The sequence below is a fragment of the Phoenix dactylifera genome, unplaced genomic scaffold (genome assembly GCF_009389715.1).
Source record: "Phoenix dactylifera cultivar Barhee BC4 unplaced genomic scaffold, palm_55x_up_171113_PBpolish2nd_filt_p 000224F, whole genome shotgun sequence".
Taxonomy (NCBI): domain Eukaryota; kingdom Viridiplantae; phylum Streptophyta; class Magnoliopsida; order Arecales; family Arecaceae; genus Phoenix; species Phoenix dactylifera.
In genome coordinates, this window is record NW_024067731.1 from 20,818 (window position 1) to 40,740 (window position 19,923).

A 19,923-nucleotide genomic window follows, 5' to 3' on the forward strand; every position below is an offset into this window, starting at 1 on the left:
GCCTCGGACCCCCGAGAGGGGGCCTTGTTAGATTTGCATAGGTCGCTATCGGGGTATTTGGCCAAGCTTTTGAGTTTGGCTTTTTGGAGCGTAGGTCCGAAAAAATGTTATGGCCATTCCCTGAAGGGGAGCATGAGCCAATAGTCAAACTGTCATCGGGGTTTTTATGGTTATTGCCCTCGGGCTCTGCCGAGATTCTGGCAAGCGGAGTCGGAACCTGTAAAGAGTAGCTCGGCCCTCTTGATCTCGATCAGCACGCCCGTGATCGAGGTCATCTTCACAGGTCGACATCGATGTCTCAACGTATGGGGGCCGAATCAGGTCCTTACTCAAAAAGGTTTGCATGAGTTGTCATGGGGGCCACCGGTAGAGGAAGCGTGCACGAGGTCGGGGGGACCTCGGTCTTGGATCAACTCGTAGGGGCGACCCGGCCTTGGCCGGGATGAGGTCCCGATCTCAATCGGGATTTTGTTGGCAATACATGGGTAGATGAATATAACAAGGCGGGTGTCAAGTGGGATGTACCTCTTGCACCTCCGAGATTGCGTGCCTCGTAGCGGAGTAGATCGCTTTGTTTCCTAGCCGGTCTTCGAAGTCACCCTTTAGCTTGGGGTCTATTTCGGGAATACCAATTGAACCAGGGGGTATTGCCGTTGTCGAAAGCTTTCACGAGCGTTGCTCCGTTGTTGCTGTTGAATGTCCCGGAGGACCGTCAAGGCACTGTCCCCGATTTCCTCGGATTGAGGGGGGGGGGGGGGCGTGAGCTCGTCGTCAGCTTGGCAGTACTTTCCGAGGTCGAGAGAGTTCGGAACTCTACGGTCGACTCACGGGGCATCCCGACCTTGGTCGGGGTATCGAGCGCGAGGTCGAGGGGCTTGGGTTTGCTATCAACCTGGCGTCGCTTCCCGAGGTCGAGGGAGTTTGGATCTCTACGGTCGGCACTCGGGGCATCTCAAACTTAGTTGAGGGATCGTACACGAGATCGAGGGGTCTGGGGCCGCACTCTCGACCCGTGACGCTTTCCGAGGTCGAGGAAGTTTGGGACTCTACGGTCGACACTCGGGGCATCCCGACCTTAGTCGAGGAATCATGCGCCAGGTCGAGGGGTCTGGGGACGCTCTGTCGACCTGCGACGCTTTCCGAGGTCGAGGAAGTTTGGGACTCTACGGTCGACCCTCGGGGCATCCCAACCTTGGTCGAGGAATCGTGCGCCAGGTCGAGGGGTCTGGGAACGCTCTGTCGACCTGCGACGCTTTCCGAGGTCGAGGGAATTTGGGACTCTACGGTCGACACTCGGGGCATCCCGAACTTAGTCGGGGTATCAAGTATGGGGCCGAGGGAGTTTGGGCTCATCGTCGACCTGGTGGCACTTCTCGAGGTCGAGGGAGTTTGAGACTCTACGGTCGACGCACGGGGCATTCCGACCTTAGTCGGGGTATAATCATTGTGAGAAGACAAATTATTGTAAAGAGGAGACAGGATCCATGTTCCTGATCGCCCGGAACCCCTTGGGATTTTATTGGTAATACATCCGTAGATTCTCGGAATTCCAGCTTCGCGGGATAGGGGTTCCTTCAAGAAATTTCAACTTGTACGCTCCGGGTCATTGCACTCGAGTGATTTGATACGGTCCTTCCCAGTTCGGGTTGAGCTTTCTTTGCTCGGCGGGCTGAGAAGCTTCGACTCTCCTGAGGACGAGGTCCCCCACTTTGAAGAGCTTGGGCTTGACTCTGGAGTTGTAGTACTGGGCCGTTTTCTGCTGGTACCTTGCCATGCGGACTCGGGTAACCTCTCGTGTCTCTTCGACGAGGTCCAAGTTATTCCTGAGCCGGGAAGAGTTGGAATCGGCATCGTAGTGCTCCACCCTTGAGGAGGAGAGGCCGATTTCCAGCGGGATAACGGCCTCCGTGCCGTATGCCAGGTTGAAAGGGGTCTCACCAGTGGGTAATCGGAAAGTAGTCCGGTAAGCCCAGAGTACGTTGTACAGGTCCTCGACCCACTGTCCTTTGAACCGATCAAGCCTAGCCCTGAGCCCCTGCAAAATAGTTCGATTCGTTACCTCGGTTTCTCCATTTGTCTGAGGATGCGCGACCGAGGTGAAGCGGTGGTCGATGCCAAGCTCGGAGCAGAACTTCCTGAATTGAACATTATCGAACTGGCGGCCGTTATCTGATATAAGGATACGGGGGAGTCCGAATCTGCATATTATGGATTTCCAAACGAAGTCCTGCATTTTTTGCTCGGTGATCCGGGCCACAGGTTCAGCTTCGACCCATTTGGTGAAGTAGTCGATGGAGACGACCAGAAGTTTTCTTTGCCCGGTGGCTAGGGGGAAGGACCCCAGAATATCAATTCCCCACTGGGCAAATGGCCAGAGGGCGATAATTGAGGTCAGCGGGGCCGAAGGTCGGCGCTGGATGTTGGCGTTCCGTTGACACTGGTCACACTTCCGGACGAAGTCCGTTACATCTTTCTGAAGCGTGGGCCAAAAGTATCCTTGCTGCAGGATCTTATGGGCTAGTGCCCGGCCTCCCAGGTGGTTTCCACAAATCCCTTCATGGACCTCTCGGAGGGCATAGTCTGCCTCCGAGGGGCGGAGACATCTAAGGAGCGGAGAAGTAAATGACCGACGATAGAGCTTGTTCTCATATAGGACGTACCGGGGAGCTTGACGCCTGATCCGGCGGGCCTCCAGCTCGTCGTGAGGGAGGGTCCCATCCTGGAGATAGCGGACGAACCCGTCGATCCAGCTTGGCTCGATGTCGATGCACATGGTTGGTTCAGGTTCCTCTGTGCTGGGTGTTCGGAGATATTCGAGCACCGTTGTCTTGGAAAGCTCACTCATGCGGGAGGTCGCCAGCTTAGACAATTGGTCCTCCCTGAGATTCTCCACTCTGGGAATGTGCTGGATGCTGAAGGAACCTAGGGCGGACGTAAGTTCCCGCACCTTTTGGAGATATTTCTGCATCGATGGCTCCTTTGCTTCGAAGTCTCCCTGGACCTGGCTTACTATTAGCTGGAAGTCACTGAAGGCCTTTAGGTCTTCCACCTTCAGCTCCTTTGCCAATTTGAGTCCGGCAATGAGCGCCTCGTATTCTGCCTCGTTGTTTGAGGCTGGGAACTCGAGGCGTAGGGCTTGCTCAGCCACCACCCCATCCGGGCTGGTGAGGATGAGTCCCGCTCCGCTACCCCCCGAGGTCGAAGAGCCGTCCGCATATAGGACCCATGGCAGCCTCGGGGTCTCCTCTGTGGGTGTGAGTGGCAGCTCAGGGTTGTCCGGCAAGGTTTACTCCACGATGAAGTCGGCAAGTACCTGAGCTTTAATGGCTGGTCTGGGGCGGTATTCAAGGTCGAACTCTCCGAGCTCAACCGCCCATTTGGCAACCCTTCCAGCACGATCCGACTTTTGCAATATTTGCTTCATAGGCTGGTCGGTCAGTATGGCTATGGTATGTGCTTGAAAATAAGGCCGGAGTCTCCGAGCTAAAATGATCAGGGCAAAAATTGTCTTCTCAAGCTTAGAATGTCGGATCTCAGCATTCTTGAGGACCCGGCTGGTATAGTAGACTGGCTTCTGGAGCTTGTCCTCTTTCAGGACCAGGACTGAGCTCACTGCGACCGGGGAGACGGCCAGATACAAGTAAAAAACCTCGCCCCGCCGAGGCTTGGTGAGTAGCGGGGGAGAGGCCAGAAGGCGCCTGAGTCCTTCAAAGGCTTGCTGGCATTCCTCCGACCACAGGAAGTTCTTTGGCCGCTTAAGGATCTTGAAGAAAGGGAGGCAGCGCTCGGCCGACCGGGAGACAAATCTCCCCAAGGCGGTGACCCGCCCGGTGAGCCGCTGCACTTCTTTAACTGTCCTTGGAGGTGTCATCTCTTGCAGCGCTCTGATTTTCTCGGGGTTGGCTTCGATTCCACGCTGTGTTACTATGAAGCCGAAGAATTTGCCCGAGGTAACTCCGAATGCGCACTTTGCGGGGTTGAGCTTCATTTGATATTTCCGGAGCTTGGAGAATGTTTTGTTGAGGTCGGCCACATGGCGTTCCGCCGCTCGGCTCTTCACCAGCATGTCATCCACGTAGACTTCCATATTTCGGCCGATCTGGTCTTCAAAGATTTGGCTGACCAACCTTTGGTATGTGGCTTCGGCATTCTTCAGCCCGAATGGCATCACTTTGTAACAATAGGTGCCTTTGTCGGTGATGAAGGTCGTCTTCTCCTCATCTTCTGGCGCCATTTGGATCTGATTGTACCCCGAGAAGGCGTCCATAAAGGTCAGCAGCTGATGTCCCGAGGTGGAATCGACGAGCTGGTCAATACTGGGGAGGGGAAACTATCCTTCGGGCAGGCCTAGTTCAGGTCGGTGTAGTCCACGCACATACGCCATTTCCCGTTGGCCTTCTTCACGAGGACTATATTGGCAAGCCAGTCTGGGTAGGAGACCTCCTGGATGAAGCCGGCCTCAAGGAGCTTATTCACTTCCTCGGCTGCGGCTTGCTGCCGTTCCGGGGCAGAGCCCCGTTTTTTCCGTTTCACAGGCCTGCAGGTCGGCTTCACCTGGAGTCGGTGGATCATGACCTCAGGATCGATTCCTGGTATGTCGGTGGGCGACCAGGCAAAGACATCAACATTGTCCCGTAGGAAGCTGATGAGGCGATCTCTCTCGCGAGCACCAAGGCCGGAGCCGACCTGCACGGTTAGCTCGGAAAAATTTTCTTGTAGAGGAATTTGAATAAGAAGCTCACCGGGCTTTACTTGCTTCTTCCAGAGGTCGTCCCTCGCGTCCAAGATTTCTATGGGCAGCGAGCGGCCCATTGCTTGAGTTGGCGCCTCGGCTGATAGCTCTTGCCGACTCAACTCTTCAGTTGATTGCTTTGCTTTACAGCTCGCCATATAGCACCGTTTAGCCATCAGTTGGTTCCGTGGACCTCGCCTACTCCTTGGTTGGTAGGGAATCGCACGAGTATGTGACAAGTTGAGACCACGGCCCGAAGGGCATTTAGCCCTGGTCATCTGAGGATGGCGTTGTAGGACGAGGGTAGGCAGACCACAAGGAAGTCCGTCCTTACTGTACTTTCTCGGGGGGCGAGGCCGACCGTCACAAGAAAGCTGATCTCGCCCTCGACCGGGACCGAGTCCCCAGTAAATCCGACCAGCAGGGCATTTATTTTCCGAAGCTGGCTTCCAGTTGACCCCATTTTTGGTAGGCGTGGTAATACAAAACATTAGCTGAACTTCCATTGTCAACCAAGACACGTTTTACATCAAACTTATTTACAATCATAGAGATGACCACAGCGTTATCGTGAGGGGTCTCAACCCCTTCCAAGTCCTCATCCGAGAACGAGATGGCTTCAGAAGTGCGCTGGCGCTTTGGGAGGATTCCTTCCCGGGCTGGCTCTCCAGCCGAGGTCCCTCCAATTACATTGATGGTCCCGGCGATGGGCCTGTTGTCATTCGGGTTTTCGGGTGGTATGGCTTTTCCCACCGGCCTTCTTTCCTCACGTCGGTTCCTTACGAACCGATTGAGTACTCCGCGGCGAATAAGCGCCTCAATCTCATCTCGGAGCTGAAAACAGTCCTCCGTGTCGTGCCCGTGGTCTCGGTGGAAGCGACAGTACTTCCTGGGATTGCGGGGAACTCCTGTATCCCGCATAGGAGGCGGAGGTCGGAAAAAGTCCCGACCTTCAATCTCCATCAGAATCTCGGCCCGGGGTGCGTTGATAGGAGTGTAGTTTTCATACCTCTCCAAGTGCATCCGAGGTCGTAGCGGGGACCCCGGCCTAGGCAGGGACCTCGGTCGAAACTGTCCCCGCTGTCGAGGCGGGCTTCTCAGCCGGGGGAGGTTCTTCTCTCGGCGGGGGGACCGGCTTCTTTGACGGCCGCGCTCTTCGCGACGTTTCTTCTGCTTCTTTGAAGCTTGTTCCGTTGTACCCCGCCTGGAGGCAATAGCCTCCTCGGCCTTAGCATACTTCCGAGCTCGGGCCAGCATCTCGGTGAAGTCAGCAGGGAAGCTCTTCTCGATAGAGAGGAGGAATCTGTAGAAACGAGCCCCAGTTTTTAGTGCCGACATGGCTATTGACTGGTCGAGCTCGCAAACTTCCCACGTGGCGGCGGTGAAGCGGTCAAGATACTCCTTGAGGGATTCCCCCTCCTTCTGCTTGATATCTAGGAGGGAGTCCGACGTCCGCCGCTGGCGTCGGCTCGCAGCAAAGTTGGTGGCGAACTGCCTGCCGAGCTGCTCGAAAGAGGATACCGTGCTTGGCTTCGGCCCGGAAAACCAGAGCCGGGCTGTCCCCCGGAGGGTCGCTGGGAAGGCCTTGCAGAGCACGGCCTCCGAGGAACCTTGCAGGGCCATGAGAGCCCGGTAGCTTTCCAGGTGGTCGAGGGGGTCGGTGGTTCCACTTGAGGCATCTTGAACCTCGAGGGGACCGGCTCGTCCTCAATCTGGCGGAAAAAGGGGGACTTGGTGGTGAATTCAAAGTCCCCCTTATGCTTTGCTTTTCCGCTGCGGAGCGCTTCAATCTGGCGCTCCAGGTTCTCGACTTTCCTGTCGAGCTCCCCAGCCCGGGGAATTGTCGCTGTAGTTTGCTCCAGCTCGCGGTGGTCCGGTGCCGACTCAGCTTCGGAGAGCTGGGGTCTTCTGTCTGAAGATCCCCCCGGCAGCTCTCTCCGGGGAGACACTTGCTCTTCGTTGTTGGCCCTGGAAGAGCCGTGAAGGTTCTGACCTTGGAGAATCGGGCCGTTCGGAGGAAGCACCGGCGGGACCTGGGCCTGCGGGATGAGCGTAGGCAGGGCTTCCTCGCGCCGCAAGCCTTGGACGGCGGCGGCCAAGGCCTGGACTTGTTGTACCAGAGCATTGAACTGTTCCGATAGAACTTGGGGATTCGGATCAGTCGGAGAAGGCGAATTCTGGACAGAGTGTCCAGGACTATGCGGGGGACGCCGGGAAGCATTGGAGGCTCCCTTACTTCTCAACTTCATGACCGCGACTCGGTCCCTTCCTCTAGCACCAACTGTTGCTGGAAATTGGACCCGGGGGCGGCCGTCGGCTGAGGAGGAGGAGCTTCGGCGAACTCTGGCGGGCGGCGATCTATCGGCGAGCGGCGTCCTCCGTGGAGGGGGGACCTGCAAAAAGCCGGTGGCCGGGGTTTCCGGCACCGGCCCTCCGATGCTTAAGTTAGAGGGGGTTTGAATTTGGGAGAGAGGAAGAGGGAAGAAGCGTTCTGCCTCCTTTCTTCTGCCTTCAACCCCCCATTGAGAAGGAGGGGTTCCTCTTTATAGGGGGTCGGATTACCTGTGATGTGATGGGCGAGGTCGCCGTACGGCTTAGCATGTCGCTCGAGTTGGTGCGCGATCAGGTGAATTAATGCTTCGATGTCGGAGGTGAGGCCGGGATCAGAGAGTTGTCACGACTGACTGAACGCTGCCGAGCCGATTTGCCGTGGAGGACTGAGGATCCGTAGATAACAAGAGCCACGCGCATTGATTGTTGAGTGAGCCGGCGATACACATTAATTGTTGAGTGAGTCGGAGATACACATTAATTATTGAGTGAGTCGGGGGTTTGCAGAGGTCATGCGCATTAAATGCCGGGGGCGGTGGTAGGGTATGGCCCATGACCAGACTTTGGCAGGATGCAACCGCGGCAAGTGGGCGGCGAGGGCGGACTTCCGAGGTCGGGAGCTCTTCGGGTCAGATGTTCCGGGGTCGGGCACCGAGCTCGGCCATCCGAGGTCGGCCGTCATCCGGTCCTCTGACGGCAAGGTTCTCATGCACTCAGAGGGAAAGCTGCGCTCCCCGAACAGAAACAAACAAGCGAAACATCAACAATATATATATATATATATATATATATATATATATATATATATATATATATATATATATATAGCGAGATTGAAGTGTAAACATTCCAAAAAAAATCTATTTATTGATTGCCAAAATCGTTGGGCCCCTAAAATTTTATCATTTCTTATTCTTTGTAGAGAGAGTAAAAATTATATATTACAGAGACCAGCCATCAACCAGAAGGTCCAAAACCAAGTGAATATCGGCACACGTTGTTTGTCCCGTTGTATTCGGCAAGCTGTTTCAGCAGCCTTCCCTACGACCTACGACCTCGAAAGCCCCACCGACTCTGCCAGCCTGGCAAAAAGAGGTGATCACACCGCGACCCGCTGACCTCACGCCGTCGTCGCGCGGTGACTCCACCATGGCGGCACCACCTCGTAACCGCTCACGGACTCTTGGCACCGCCGCACCCCCTCTATTTCCCCCATCCTCCACTCCCACCTCTCCACCCTCTCCCCTTCCTCCTGCTCCGCCGACGGCGCCGCCTCCGCCTCCCTCTCCTCCTCCTCCTCCTCCATCTCCGGTTCGATCAGGTGCAATACGAGCCGCCTGTCCTCGCGCGTCACGGCGAAGATCTCCGGCCGATCGACGGTCGTCAACTTGATCACCAGCCGTCCGTCCTTCCTCTCCGGCACCAGACGTTTACTCCGTCGGCCCCCATTACCCGCCAGCCAACTCAGCGGCGGCGGGAACACCATCTCCTCCCTCCGCCACCCGGATCTCCCCCTCCTCGATCTCCGCTCCGCCTCCGCCTCACCGGCGCCGGAAGAGCTTTCCTCTAACTCCACCGCCGCCTCCTCTTCCCCGGCCACCACGCTGCCGTCGCAGCAGCTCTCGGACCCGAGACTCTCGGTGCAGAGCCCGAGGCCGTCGTCGTAGCAGCACTCGTGGAGGCCCCGGGCGCCGGGATCGGGCTTCTCCGGCGCCGGCCTCCCTGGGCCCGTCTTCTCCACCACGTTCGCTGGCTTCGCCGTCTCCCTGGCGAGGATCCTCAGACCCTCGCCGTCGCGCGATGACATACTCCGGCACCGCAACAGTGGCGATGGCGGCAGCGGAGCCGCCGGCGGGGTCCGCCGTCCCTCCGGATCTGGAAACCCTAGCCAGGTATGTACGCTCTTACAAAAATATATCACCATTTCCCCCTTCTTTTGGCAAAAAAAAAACAAAACGAAAACAACTTATAGGTTAGAATGTCGAAGCATTGGAGTTTCGACGGGAAACAAAGACGGGGAATGGGAATATATATAGGGCTCGGGGGAAAATTAATTAATTTAATTTAGAATAAAAAGTTGGAGAGCAGTGGAATTTTACTAAAACTGGGGAAATAGCAATGGGGATTTTGACTGGGGGAGAAAATGAGCTGGAGATAGGAATCCAGAGGTATCCCAGCTGGCTGTGCAATGGCGTAAGGGATGGTACACGTGGATATATGTAGGGGCCACTGGTTTCAAGTGGGTCCCATGGGGAATAACCGGTGGGCCCCTGGCGGATGACACGTTTGGCGAGGGTATCATAATCCGAGATCGGCTAATTACGGATGGTTAATGATATTTGGGATTTGAATCGGTTTGGATTGTTTTGGCAACCTGTAATTTGGATTGGGAGAGGAATATATGTGATGTTTGGCTGAAAGCTGGATCGGAATGTTCGTAAATGAGGGGCCGGTGAACGCATTCCCGCTGTTTAGGGCATTTATAATGAATCAAATGATTCTCAATATTAATAAAATATCCGACATGGGTGATGGACATGAATACAACAATCCATGGTTATCCATAAAATCAAATGTTTCTCAATATTAATGAATCAAAGGATTTAATCAATTGATTTTTTTCATACATATCCTTCTAAATATTAAAATTCGTATGAATATCGCTTTAAAATTGATATTTGTATAGATATTTATTTTGCGTGTATACTCTTTATTTTTTCTTTTTCTTGTATATGTGTCCCCACCATCTAACACCCTCAAAAAAATTAGCTGTTTAAAATTAAAAATAACTAAAATATCCTTAATAGGTGGATATGCAAAAGAAAATATTTATAAAGATATATATGTAAATAATACTTTGTGAGGGTATTCATGTAATTCACATATTTAGAAAGATTTATATGTAAAAAATTTTAATTTTATTTATTTATTTTTAGTTTGTTTTAACGCTTGGATTGAGAAGGCTATATATGTAAATTTTAATATTTAAGAGAGTATGTATGGAAAAAAAACCCTAAAATGAAATCAAAGATTGGAAGGTTGACACCATGGTAGAGGTCTAGTAGTTGCTCGCACGTTTATCCTTATTTTGGCACATCATCATGAACCTTTCCTAATTATATTTTTGTAATTGTTAAATACTTACTATCCAAATATTCATATCATAGGAAGTGCCTAAGAGTTGAGTTGGTAAAATCTTCTAGTACTAATGGGCTCAACACAAGCAATTAATTTCTATTTGATTGGTTGGCAACACAACCTATTTTTAGGTGGGGTTTTAACCCCTCCTACTTTCTTGATATATTTTTTTTTCTAAAAATAGATTGTGGATTGATCGGTGACACATCATAAACTTTTACTCCTTGCACTCTTTGCTTGATCCTTCTCATCTCTTAACTCATCTCTAACGTATCGTGTTGTATTACATCGCATGTGCTATGCTATCATTATTATTTGTTATTTCAGCTATTTTGTATCAATCCAAATTTCCAAAAGCACTACTTAGGAGACAAACTCATATTCTCCAATGAGATTAGGGGATCCCTTCTAATGCCCGTTTGCTTTGCCCAATATGTCTTAAGATTCCTTTCATGAGATTACACGTTAATGCGGGATCGATTTAAATATTGTTGCATGTTAATTGATGTGGGGTCGAAGTTTTTTGTCGTTGAAGAATCGTTCCAAAAATACTTTGAAGTGGGATCCCACTCTGCACCCTATTCCTTCCAATCATAGTTTTCAATAATTCAGACTCTCTCAGACGTATGGGGATTCTAATCCCCACGGATGGTCTTCTGTCATAAAAAAATTAGAAGGAAAAAAACAAGAATTCCATAACATTGGCTCAAAGGACATACGAACGGTGAGCAGCGATGCTCCCTGGTTTCGTATAACCTGGCGAGTGATGTACCAATTGACCCCTTTCCATGATAATGAATTGTCTAGGATTGCCGCTTTGCTTCAAACTTTGAATTGAAAACCGAGAGCCTTCTTTACTCGACAAAACAAAGCCTCCATAATGGAGCTGGCATTTATAGTTTTTTAATAACAGCAGTTATGATATTGTAAGAAGCATATGATGAAGCAATCCTAGTGGGCACTCAATGTCAATTTGTTTCCACCACGATTCTCCAGCAAGTTGGTGTAAGGAAACTACTTAGATTGTGGAGTTTCACTAAAACAATTTCATAAAATTTAAAATAAATGAGCTTTATAAAAACAAATTTTACTTGTTTTTTCTTTTTTTTCGTCAAAATTGACAAGTAATGAAATCTAAAAAATAGGTTTTTATAAAAAAACAGATTTCTTCAATTTTCTATAAAACATATTTATAAGAATATATTTTATGGTTATATTTTTTAATTAAAAATTATATACAACCAATCTGTCTGGAAAAAGATCGCCATACTTCGCATAAATGGGTATGACATGGCAAGTTGGTTAGCTATTAAGTTTGGCTTTTTGTGCTCAGTCATCATTAACTTTATAGCAAAAATAACAGATAATTTTTGAAACTTTCTTCTTTTAGAAATATGGTGGGATTATCATACACAGAATTTGAACATATAACTCCATCAGTGGAGAGGGATATCGAAGGACTAATGAAAGGCTAGTTATTCTTTTCCTTTTTCCTTGACTTTTTCACGATTTGAAATTTTGAATTCAAATCTGCATGTCAGATTAGAAAATAATAATTTATGATGCAAATGGTAAGTAACTAAAGAAAAAATTGGTTCGGTCCCTTTGTTTGACTAATTTAAATATTTACAAATTAGAATTTGTTGATCGACAATTTTACTTCAACTCTTTGATTTTCATTGCTTTTTTCTTTTTTGGTTCTTTGTCTATCCATAAGTAGGAGTGCAAATGGGTCGGATCGGACCGGATCATGAGTGACTCCGACCCAATCCAGTTTTTTATTCGGATCCTAATATTGGGTCCAGGCCCAACCCAATAGATGATCAGATCGGATCAATGGCTATAATTTTTGACCCAACGGGTCATTTAGGTTGGGTCAATCCATATATAACCTGGTCCCAATCTAAAACAATTGTGTCCGAGTCAAAAAAAACAATTGTGCAATAAGATATTAATTATGCACAAAAACAAGGTAAAATGTAAATGAGAATTGATGGTTAAAAAAAAATGATCAAGAGCTAATCCTAACATAGCAATTAAATCATTATTATACCATTTTGTTTGTTAATTAATGTTATAGTAGATAATAGTGGCCATTTTAAGATGTTATGGTATTCCTAGGAAAATCCAGTGAAGAGCTTGACGAAGTAAACAACGGTTAATGTTTTCTTTATTATGGTACATATGATGAGATAAGTCATTTGGGATAGCCAGCGTTATGAAAAGTTCCCAGCAAGATAGAAAACTTTTGTTGCAGACCCTAGCAAAGCTAATGTGGTCAGAGAAAGAAGAAGTTTTGATGCAGGAGGACGAATCCGAGCCATTATAGGCGTAAGTAGAGTTCGGCTCATACTCACGGAAGAGGGCAACACATAATGAACGAAAAAGGGACTGTAGCTAGTACCCTCCGCGCGCGAAAGAAGGATTCACCATCCTTCGCGCCCATCCACCGTAAGATCATCTTTGGACTCATCTTTCGAGGCTGGAGCCTCGGCCCTCCTTTTTCATGCAAGCCAAGTTCCAGCCTTTTGGGGGTTAATTGGAAATTTGAGTCCAAAATTCAGGCTCCAATAGAAGAAAACAAATAGTTGAAAATGCTTATTTTTTGAATTAACTAGAGATCAAGCCCGATGTCCTTTTTTTTATTTTTTTGTGATGTATGACTAACCAGTCTTGCTAAGTAAGAAAAAAATTCACATCATATGCTACTATTCAAGAAGTTATTGGATATATGACCATTAAAGCACACACACTTGTTGAAAATTCAGGCTCCGAACAAATAGTTGAAAATGCTTATTTTTGAATTAACTTGAGATCAATCCTGTCTTTTTTTTTTGTGACGTGTATGACTAACCAATCTTGCTAGGTAAGAAAAAAAATTACATCAAGAAGTTATTGCATAATATACTCATTTAAAGCACATATACTTGTTGATACAGTCCTAGAGATGGGCATTGGGCTAGGCCGCCCATGGCTCGGCACGAAGCGGGCCGTGGCACGGCCCGCTTGCTACAGTAACGGGCCGTGCTAGGCACGGCTCATAAAAAGGGGCCGGGCTGGGTTAAGAATTTTAGGCCCACGGGCCGAGTCCGGCACGATCCATAAGGGCCTGGGCTGGCACGATTTGTGAGCCAGGCACGGCATGGCCCACGGGCCAGCCCGGAACGGCTATTTTTATGGCCACAAAATAGCCGTTTTATGGCTGTTAGGAGGGACAAAATGGGTAAAAAGCCACAAATAGCCGTTATGGGCCAAAAAAAATAGCCGTTATGGGCCATAACGGCTATTTTTTCTTGGAAAGACGGGCCGTGCCGGGCCCGGCATGGCTCGCCACCCCACGGGCCTAGGGCCGTACCGGGCTTAGCCTTTAGGTTAAGCGGGCCGTGCCAGGCACGACCCGTTTAAGAACAGGCCGGGCCAGGCATGGCCCGTTTGGTCTGTGGCCCGGTGGGCCTGGGCCGGACCGGATCCGGCATGGCCCGATGCCCATTTCTATAAAGTCCTCCTAAAAGAATATATATAGGCTAATCTTATAGTAAATCCTTTACGTTTCACAACATCTATTAGAAAAAGGATCCGAACATAATAACCAAAACCGTTTACTGTGAATGAGGCGCCGTTTTCGAATATCCAATCCCCCTCCGAGCGGTTGGAAAGATCAAAAACACCATGCTCGACAAGAACCCGGCCCCAAGCGGCAAATTCTGGAGGAGCTGCTTCGAGTTTGCCCCAGAATCTGGAAAGAAGCAGTGCTGTATATTGGTATCACTAAAGGTTAGAGCCAAGAACACCAGCACCGAGAAGAAGGCATGGACGTAGTCCAACCACTGTATCCGAAACCTCGACAATTGCTCCAACACCTTGCTTCGATCCCCATCAGAGGGCTGGTAATTGAAAACAATGAAGCTTTTGGACGTGGCCATGCCATAGTACAACTTTCTGTTGGAAGTGTAGCAGATGCCGTGGTTGGAGAAGGAAGGGGAGAGAGCTTGGAAGGCGAGGACGGTGCCGGTCGGAAGGAGCTGCGCGAGGTTCGACGCAGTCGCCAGGGTCTTGTCGTTCCCCAATGGCCTCTGGCTCGTCAAGCTTTAGCTGGGAGTAGTGCCTCTTACTGGGGTCGACCTATCCAATTCTCTCAGTTCTGAATCCTGGCTATGTGCAATTGGGATCGCAGATGATGGCTCTGTCATGGAGGATAAGAAGGGGGGAGAGAGAGAGAGAGGTTGTGGTTGTCTTGAGAAGTATATTATTCAACAGAAGCTTGGCAGTGGCTTTCTTTAGCCTTCTTCTCGTGTTTAGAAGGCTAGAGACTTTTGTGATTTTATGTGGTGCCTATAGGAGTAGTGGGATTTATACAAACGAAATGTCATCTGATAGTGGGACTGCTGACCATTCAAAGACGGAAAATAGGTGGTGGTGAAGAAAGAGAATAAGAAAAAATGATTGGTTTCTGTTGTGGTTCAAATCTGGCCCGAGGGTGACCACGCTTAGGGGTGCAAATGGGTCGGATCGGGTCGGGTCCTAGGTGACCCCGATCTGACCCGATTTTTTGTTCGGGTCCCAATTTTGGACCCGGACCCGACCCGGTTGAAGATCGGGTTGGGTCGGGTCGGGTCCGGGTCGGGTTCGGATCGGGTCCGGGTCTGATTCGGGTCGGGTTTGGGTCTGATCGGGTCCAATTTTTTTGTGCTTTTGAGAAAAAATTTAAGCAAATCTAATTTGGTCATATCATAATTATGTGGTGCTGGGTGACCCATGACTTGAAAGACTTGCAATTGAGCTCCAGTCAGAACAGATGACCCATGACTTACTAACTAAGTCGGTCTACAAGCCAAATTTCATATCACACTATTTTTTATCTATATGACTGATTGGACGGAACTCGGTGTCTCCCAACTCCCTTCTCACGAGGACAAAAAAAATCCCAGACCTTCTTCCAAAATCCAATTCCATTACAGAAAACTGGCACATGACCCATATTCAGTTGCAGTGTTCCCTCACTTTCTCCCTTCAAAAGTTAAAAGAAACAAAAACCAAAAAACAGAAGGAAAAAAAAAAAGGCAGCTACCGAGACACCAGAGGTCTCAACAGTGTAATAGATCGAGAGAGAATCCTGACGGGCCGACGTTCCTTTGGATTCTGTGAACCTATGCTTGTTGCTAACTTGCTATCCTCCCACACTGACCAACAGTACCACAACCCACGCCAAAAAAAAAGAAAAAGAAAAAGAAAAAGAAAAGACTTTCTTTTGCTTTTCCTCTCTCTCTCTCTTCGGGTCCATTCGGGTCGGGTCGGGTCCGTTTGGTAAACCCAGACCCGACCCAGAAAATGATTCGGGTCCAATTTTCGGACCCGACCCGGACCCGCGGGTCCTAAAATTCGGGTCGGGTCGGGTCTACGCGGGTCGGGTCGGGTCGGATCACGGGTCGACCCGACCCATTTGCAGCCTTAACCACGCTCGAGGAGTCAGGGGAGCGGCCGGAGTACAGAGGAAGACGGGGAGAACCACCTCCTGGGATCGACGGTGTACCTGTACAAAGCTTCACCGGTATTTTCGGTGAGGGCCCTCTGACGCTTATGTTTGAGTGGAGCTTAGTTGATCCAGCCAAAAAAGGTCCCTTAGGCGTTACCTGTTGAAGTTCTTTATAGTCCTGATAGGAGTGCTTAGGTGGTGGAGGTATAGCCCGTTTCCATCATGAGAGGGAGTGGCACGCAGCTTGAGCTTGCTTGTGGCGTGCGGTGGAGTTCGTCTTTGGGAATGGCGAGACGTTGACAAGCCGTAGTAGGGTATGGCCCGCTGTCATCATGAGTGGGAATGGCGCGTAGCCTGAGCTCGTTTATGGCACGCGGAGGAGTCCGTTCTCGGAAACGGCGTAGGCAGGCACATGGGTGTGGCCGTTGGTGAGGCCGAGCTTATTGAGGTCGCATCAGGCATTTGGCGAGGCCGGCTAGACGGGTGCTGAGGCTAACCTTGCATTTCGGGATCAGAGGTGTGCTTGGTAGAGTGCCCCGAGCCCAAGGGTCGGGGCGCATTACTGGAGAGAGTGCCCGAGCTTGGTCGGAGCGCGTCGGCGAATATCCAAGGTTAAAGGAGCTTTTGCCGGAGTCCGAGGTCGGGCTGGTTCTGGGCCGGACCGAGGACACGTCCGGCCGGCATTGGTATCTGTTAGGCCGAAATTGGGTGGCCCTTTTGATGTGGGTTGGACGATCTATTTTGCCCCCCATCATTTGCCCCCTGACTTTCGAGGTCGAGTCGCTCTTCAACTCAGACGAAGAAAGTAGTCGAATTGTCGGTCGTCCTGCAGTGTGGCCTAGCGCTTGTGAAGACGCGCATGCCGAGCAAGGGACACTTGATGCATTTTATGGCTAGGAGCTTTGAGTTAGGTTTTCGGATCCAGGCTTAGGTGGCTTGAGTTGCCACGCTGCCCTGGGTAGAATCTGCTATGGGGACTTCTTGGTGTTCCACGTATGCATTCTCTTCCAAGAGGCTGCTGGATGGAATGGAAAGAGGGAACTATTAATGCCTCGTCCCCTGATGGAACGCGACAGGCCAGCCATTAATTCTTCTATTCTCCGAAGCATCTCGCCTGATGGAATGTGAGAGGCCAGCTATTAATATTCCGATCTCTGGAGAACCCTCCATAATGATCGACATTTAGTGCCGCAATCCGGAAAGATTTGTTGAGACTGTTTCGGGGCCTGCCATGTGGTGGAACTCAGCTCATTTGATTGCTTGGGCTATCCGATCAGAGTCGTTGTAGTGGGCTATATAAGACCTAGAGAGGGCCCTAGGATCGTTATTTGATCCTTTCCGCCTCTACTTCCTCTCTTTCCGGCCGCCATTGCTGTAGTGTTCGAGCCTCTCCTTGGGTGTTCGGGGAGCTTCTCATCGGCTTTCGCATTGAGCGTTGTTCACAATCCCCAGCGATCGTCCTTCTTCTCCCCGATCATCTTCGTCAGCGAGCTTTTCGGTTAGAATTTATATATCTTTCTTGGAAGAAAAAAAACGCTGTATTGACCTTGAAAAAGACAATAGTGTGAAAGCCATCGTTGTAAAAATTCGAGTAAACTGAAATATTACAGATAAAGCCCGTGAGGTACTAAAGTAACAGCTACAACTCTCGAAATCCTGCAGATATGATGATTTTGAATCAGTGAGTAGGTCCCTTCGACCAATCCTTGGAAACTACTAGTCTTAGCAATATTTTGGAGATCCGAACTCTTAGTTGATGTATGGTCCAGATTTCACCAAGCACTCCAGTATAAATAAGTCTTACAACTTCCTAAACGGAAACTTAATGATTTCAACTTAGATTGCATACTAACCTAGAATTTGGGCTGACTTAGCAAATAAAACCGTGTGTGCTTTGAAACTCTTATCATTTATTTATCTTAAATTAGATGTTAATAATAATAATAATAATAATAATAATAATAATAAGGGACTTATTTTAAGATTGAAGTTTGTGGGTATCTTTACTGAAAACTCTCACGAGACTATAACTCGTCCACTAGAGTAACCTAGGGGGTTTAAAACCTTGTTGCATATGGTAAATGCAATCGCGATACCTACGAAAGTGAGTTAGAATTTTTCTTTTCTAGTTTTATTTTGCTCGAGGACTAGCAAAATGTAGGTTTGGGGGTGTGATAAGTGCCGATTAATCTATAATTTAATATTCTTTTTCCAGCACTTGTCAATGTTCTTAAACGGATAACTACTTATTTTACCACAAAATAGAACAATCTTTGAAATAAATTTAAAATATGGTAAGTAGTAAATAATTCACATGTCCTCGCCTTCCGAGCGTACCAGTCAGCACGTTTCAGTTCAATAACACTGGGTTCGAGCCCAATGCCCAACTGACATGCATGCACCCAAGCACTGTCCACCGTCCGTGGCTCCCCAAGTGATCCAACGGTTCAGAAATTTCCGTCTCCACATCATGTTTCCAAACTAAGCAAAATAGGGGTGATCTTTGTTGTAAATCCATATATGCCCATTTTCACGTTAAAATAGAGCAAGAAAAAGAGTTTTTCCCCAAATGCTGAAAACACTGTTCATATGAACAGTGTTCCGAGGTGACACTGTTCATATGAATAGTATTCCGTGAAAACACTGTTCAAATGAACAGTGTTACAAAAAAACAAAATCCTTTCACTGTTTATCTTCTTCCTCCGTGTAAGCATCACGGCCGTCCACGGCGTCCTCCCGACGATCCCGCGACCAGATCCTTCGGCCCTTCTTCTGCCCGTGACGCATCCGGAGCCAATCCCATCTTCATGCGATCCGGCTTCTACCGACAGCTCGTGATCCATTTCTTCCACCGTGTCCATGCCACGTTCTTCCTCCGATCAGCTCGTTCCAGCCACGAGACCCACGGAATCCTCCACGCGTGTAGCCAGCAACCGAGTAGAAGACCAATCTCCTCCGTGATCCATGCAGTGCACCAGTGCCATCAGCCCGTTCCAGCTGCATCAACCGCGTGCCCACCGCATCCAGCTCCTCCATCTTCATCCAGATCCACTCCCAGCAGCCGAAATCTAGCTCCTCCGCCATCAGACCGTTCCAACCGCATCCACCGACGATCTCACCGTCCGCATCTCCTCCGGATTCAAGATCTCCAAATCTCGGATGACCCTGCCTCTGTCTCTTCTCCCTTCCGCATTCACCAGCCTCTGCAATCAAGCCCGAGATCATTCCCAGCATCACGCCCTTCTCCAGCGATCTCGCGTGCAACAGGAATTAAGCGTCCGCGAGATCATTCCCAGCATCACGCTCTCCTCCTCGCTGGGGATCCATCGCTGGGTCTTCGGCGATCTATAAAAGAAAGACGAGAAAAGGGAGAAAGGGGAGGGAGCCAAGAGAAGTCCAAAAGAGAGGAGAGGGGGGGAGAGCACGGTTCCAAAAAGAACAGAGCATGCTCTGTTTCGGTGAAGAGAAAGAAGAATTAAAAAAAAAAAAGAGAGAGGGGAGAGACGCTGGGATGCCAAATGTGGGAAGAGTTTTTTTTTTTTTTTTTGTTATGAAGATGGGAGGACGTCCGGCCACCATGCGCAGCTAAACCTCTAATCTAGGGCTGGATGAAGCCCTAGCAATGTATCAGGACATTGTAGTTCTTACTCTTTTAATCTTTTTGGAGTTTGTTTAAATTCTCATTCTCAATAAAAAATTTCTTTTATGATGTTTAAACCTTGAGCATGCCATTTACTATTCATATTTGCTAAAGTAGTCTAAGATGATCCATGCCTAGGAAGATGAGGTGTGCTGCATCCTAGATTACCATACTTAGGTAGACACTCCATGCTATACCGAAGATGGATATTCCTAAAACTCTTTATGTTTTTATTTTAAAAAAGCTTGTAGCCAATTTGCATGCCTCTCCAAAAGATAAAAAAATTAAGAACATAGTCCCTGATGCAATGCTATGTGGTGGATTCCAAACCCTAGGTTCATTTACTTTGATAAATTCTAATTCGTACTCATAGATTAATTTAGTTAAATCAAGTTAGCAAATTCTTCTTCTTAATTTATTTTTAAAAGAAAAATAACTTGTCTCCAATCCCTGTGGACCGACACCCGTAATCACTATCCTACAGGATACGTACTATTGCGTGGTTTACTTTGGAAATTGAAAGAACTGATCAAGAGAACAGCGAAGACTAACTTGCATGGCTTAAAATAATACTTGTGGAAAAGGTTTGGAAGGGCCCCCTTATTTATC

General features: G+C 49.0%; 1 protein-coding gene across 1 annotated transcript; it reads right to left on the reverse strand.

Annotated features, from left to right (window-relative positions):
• Positions 1-13,522: 13,522 nt before the first annotated feature.
• Positions 13,523-14,289, reverse strand: LOC113461963 (protein DMP3-like; the record flags this gene model as incomplete). Its single annotated transcript, XM_026801965.2, has 1 exon — positions 13,523-14,289. A coding segment is annotated over one exon (489 nt), but the record flags the coding sequence as incomplete, so codon positions are not given.
• Between the last annotated feature and the right edge of the window lie 5,634 nt (positions 14,290-19,923).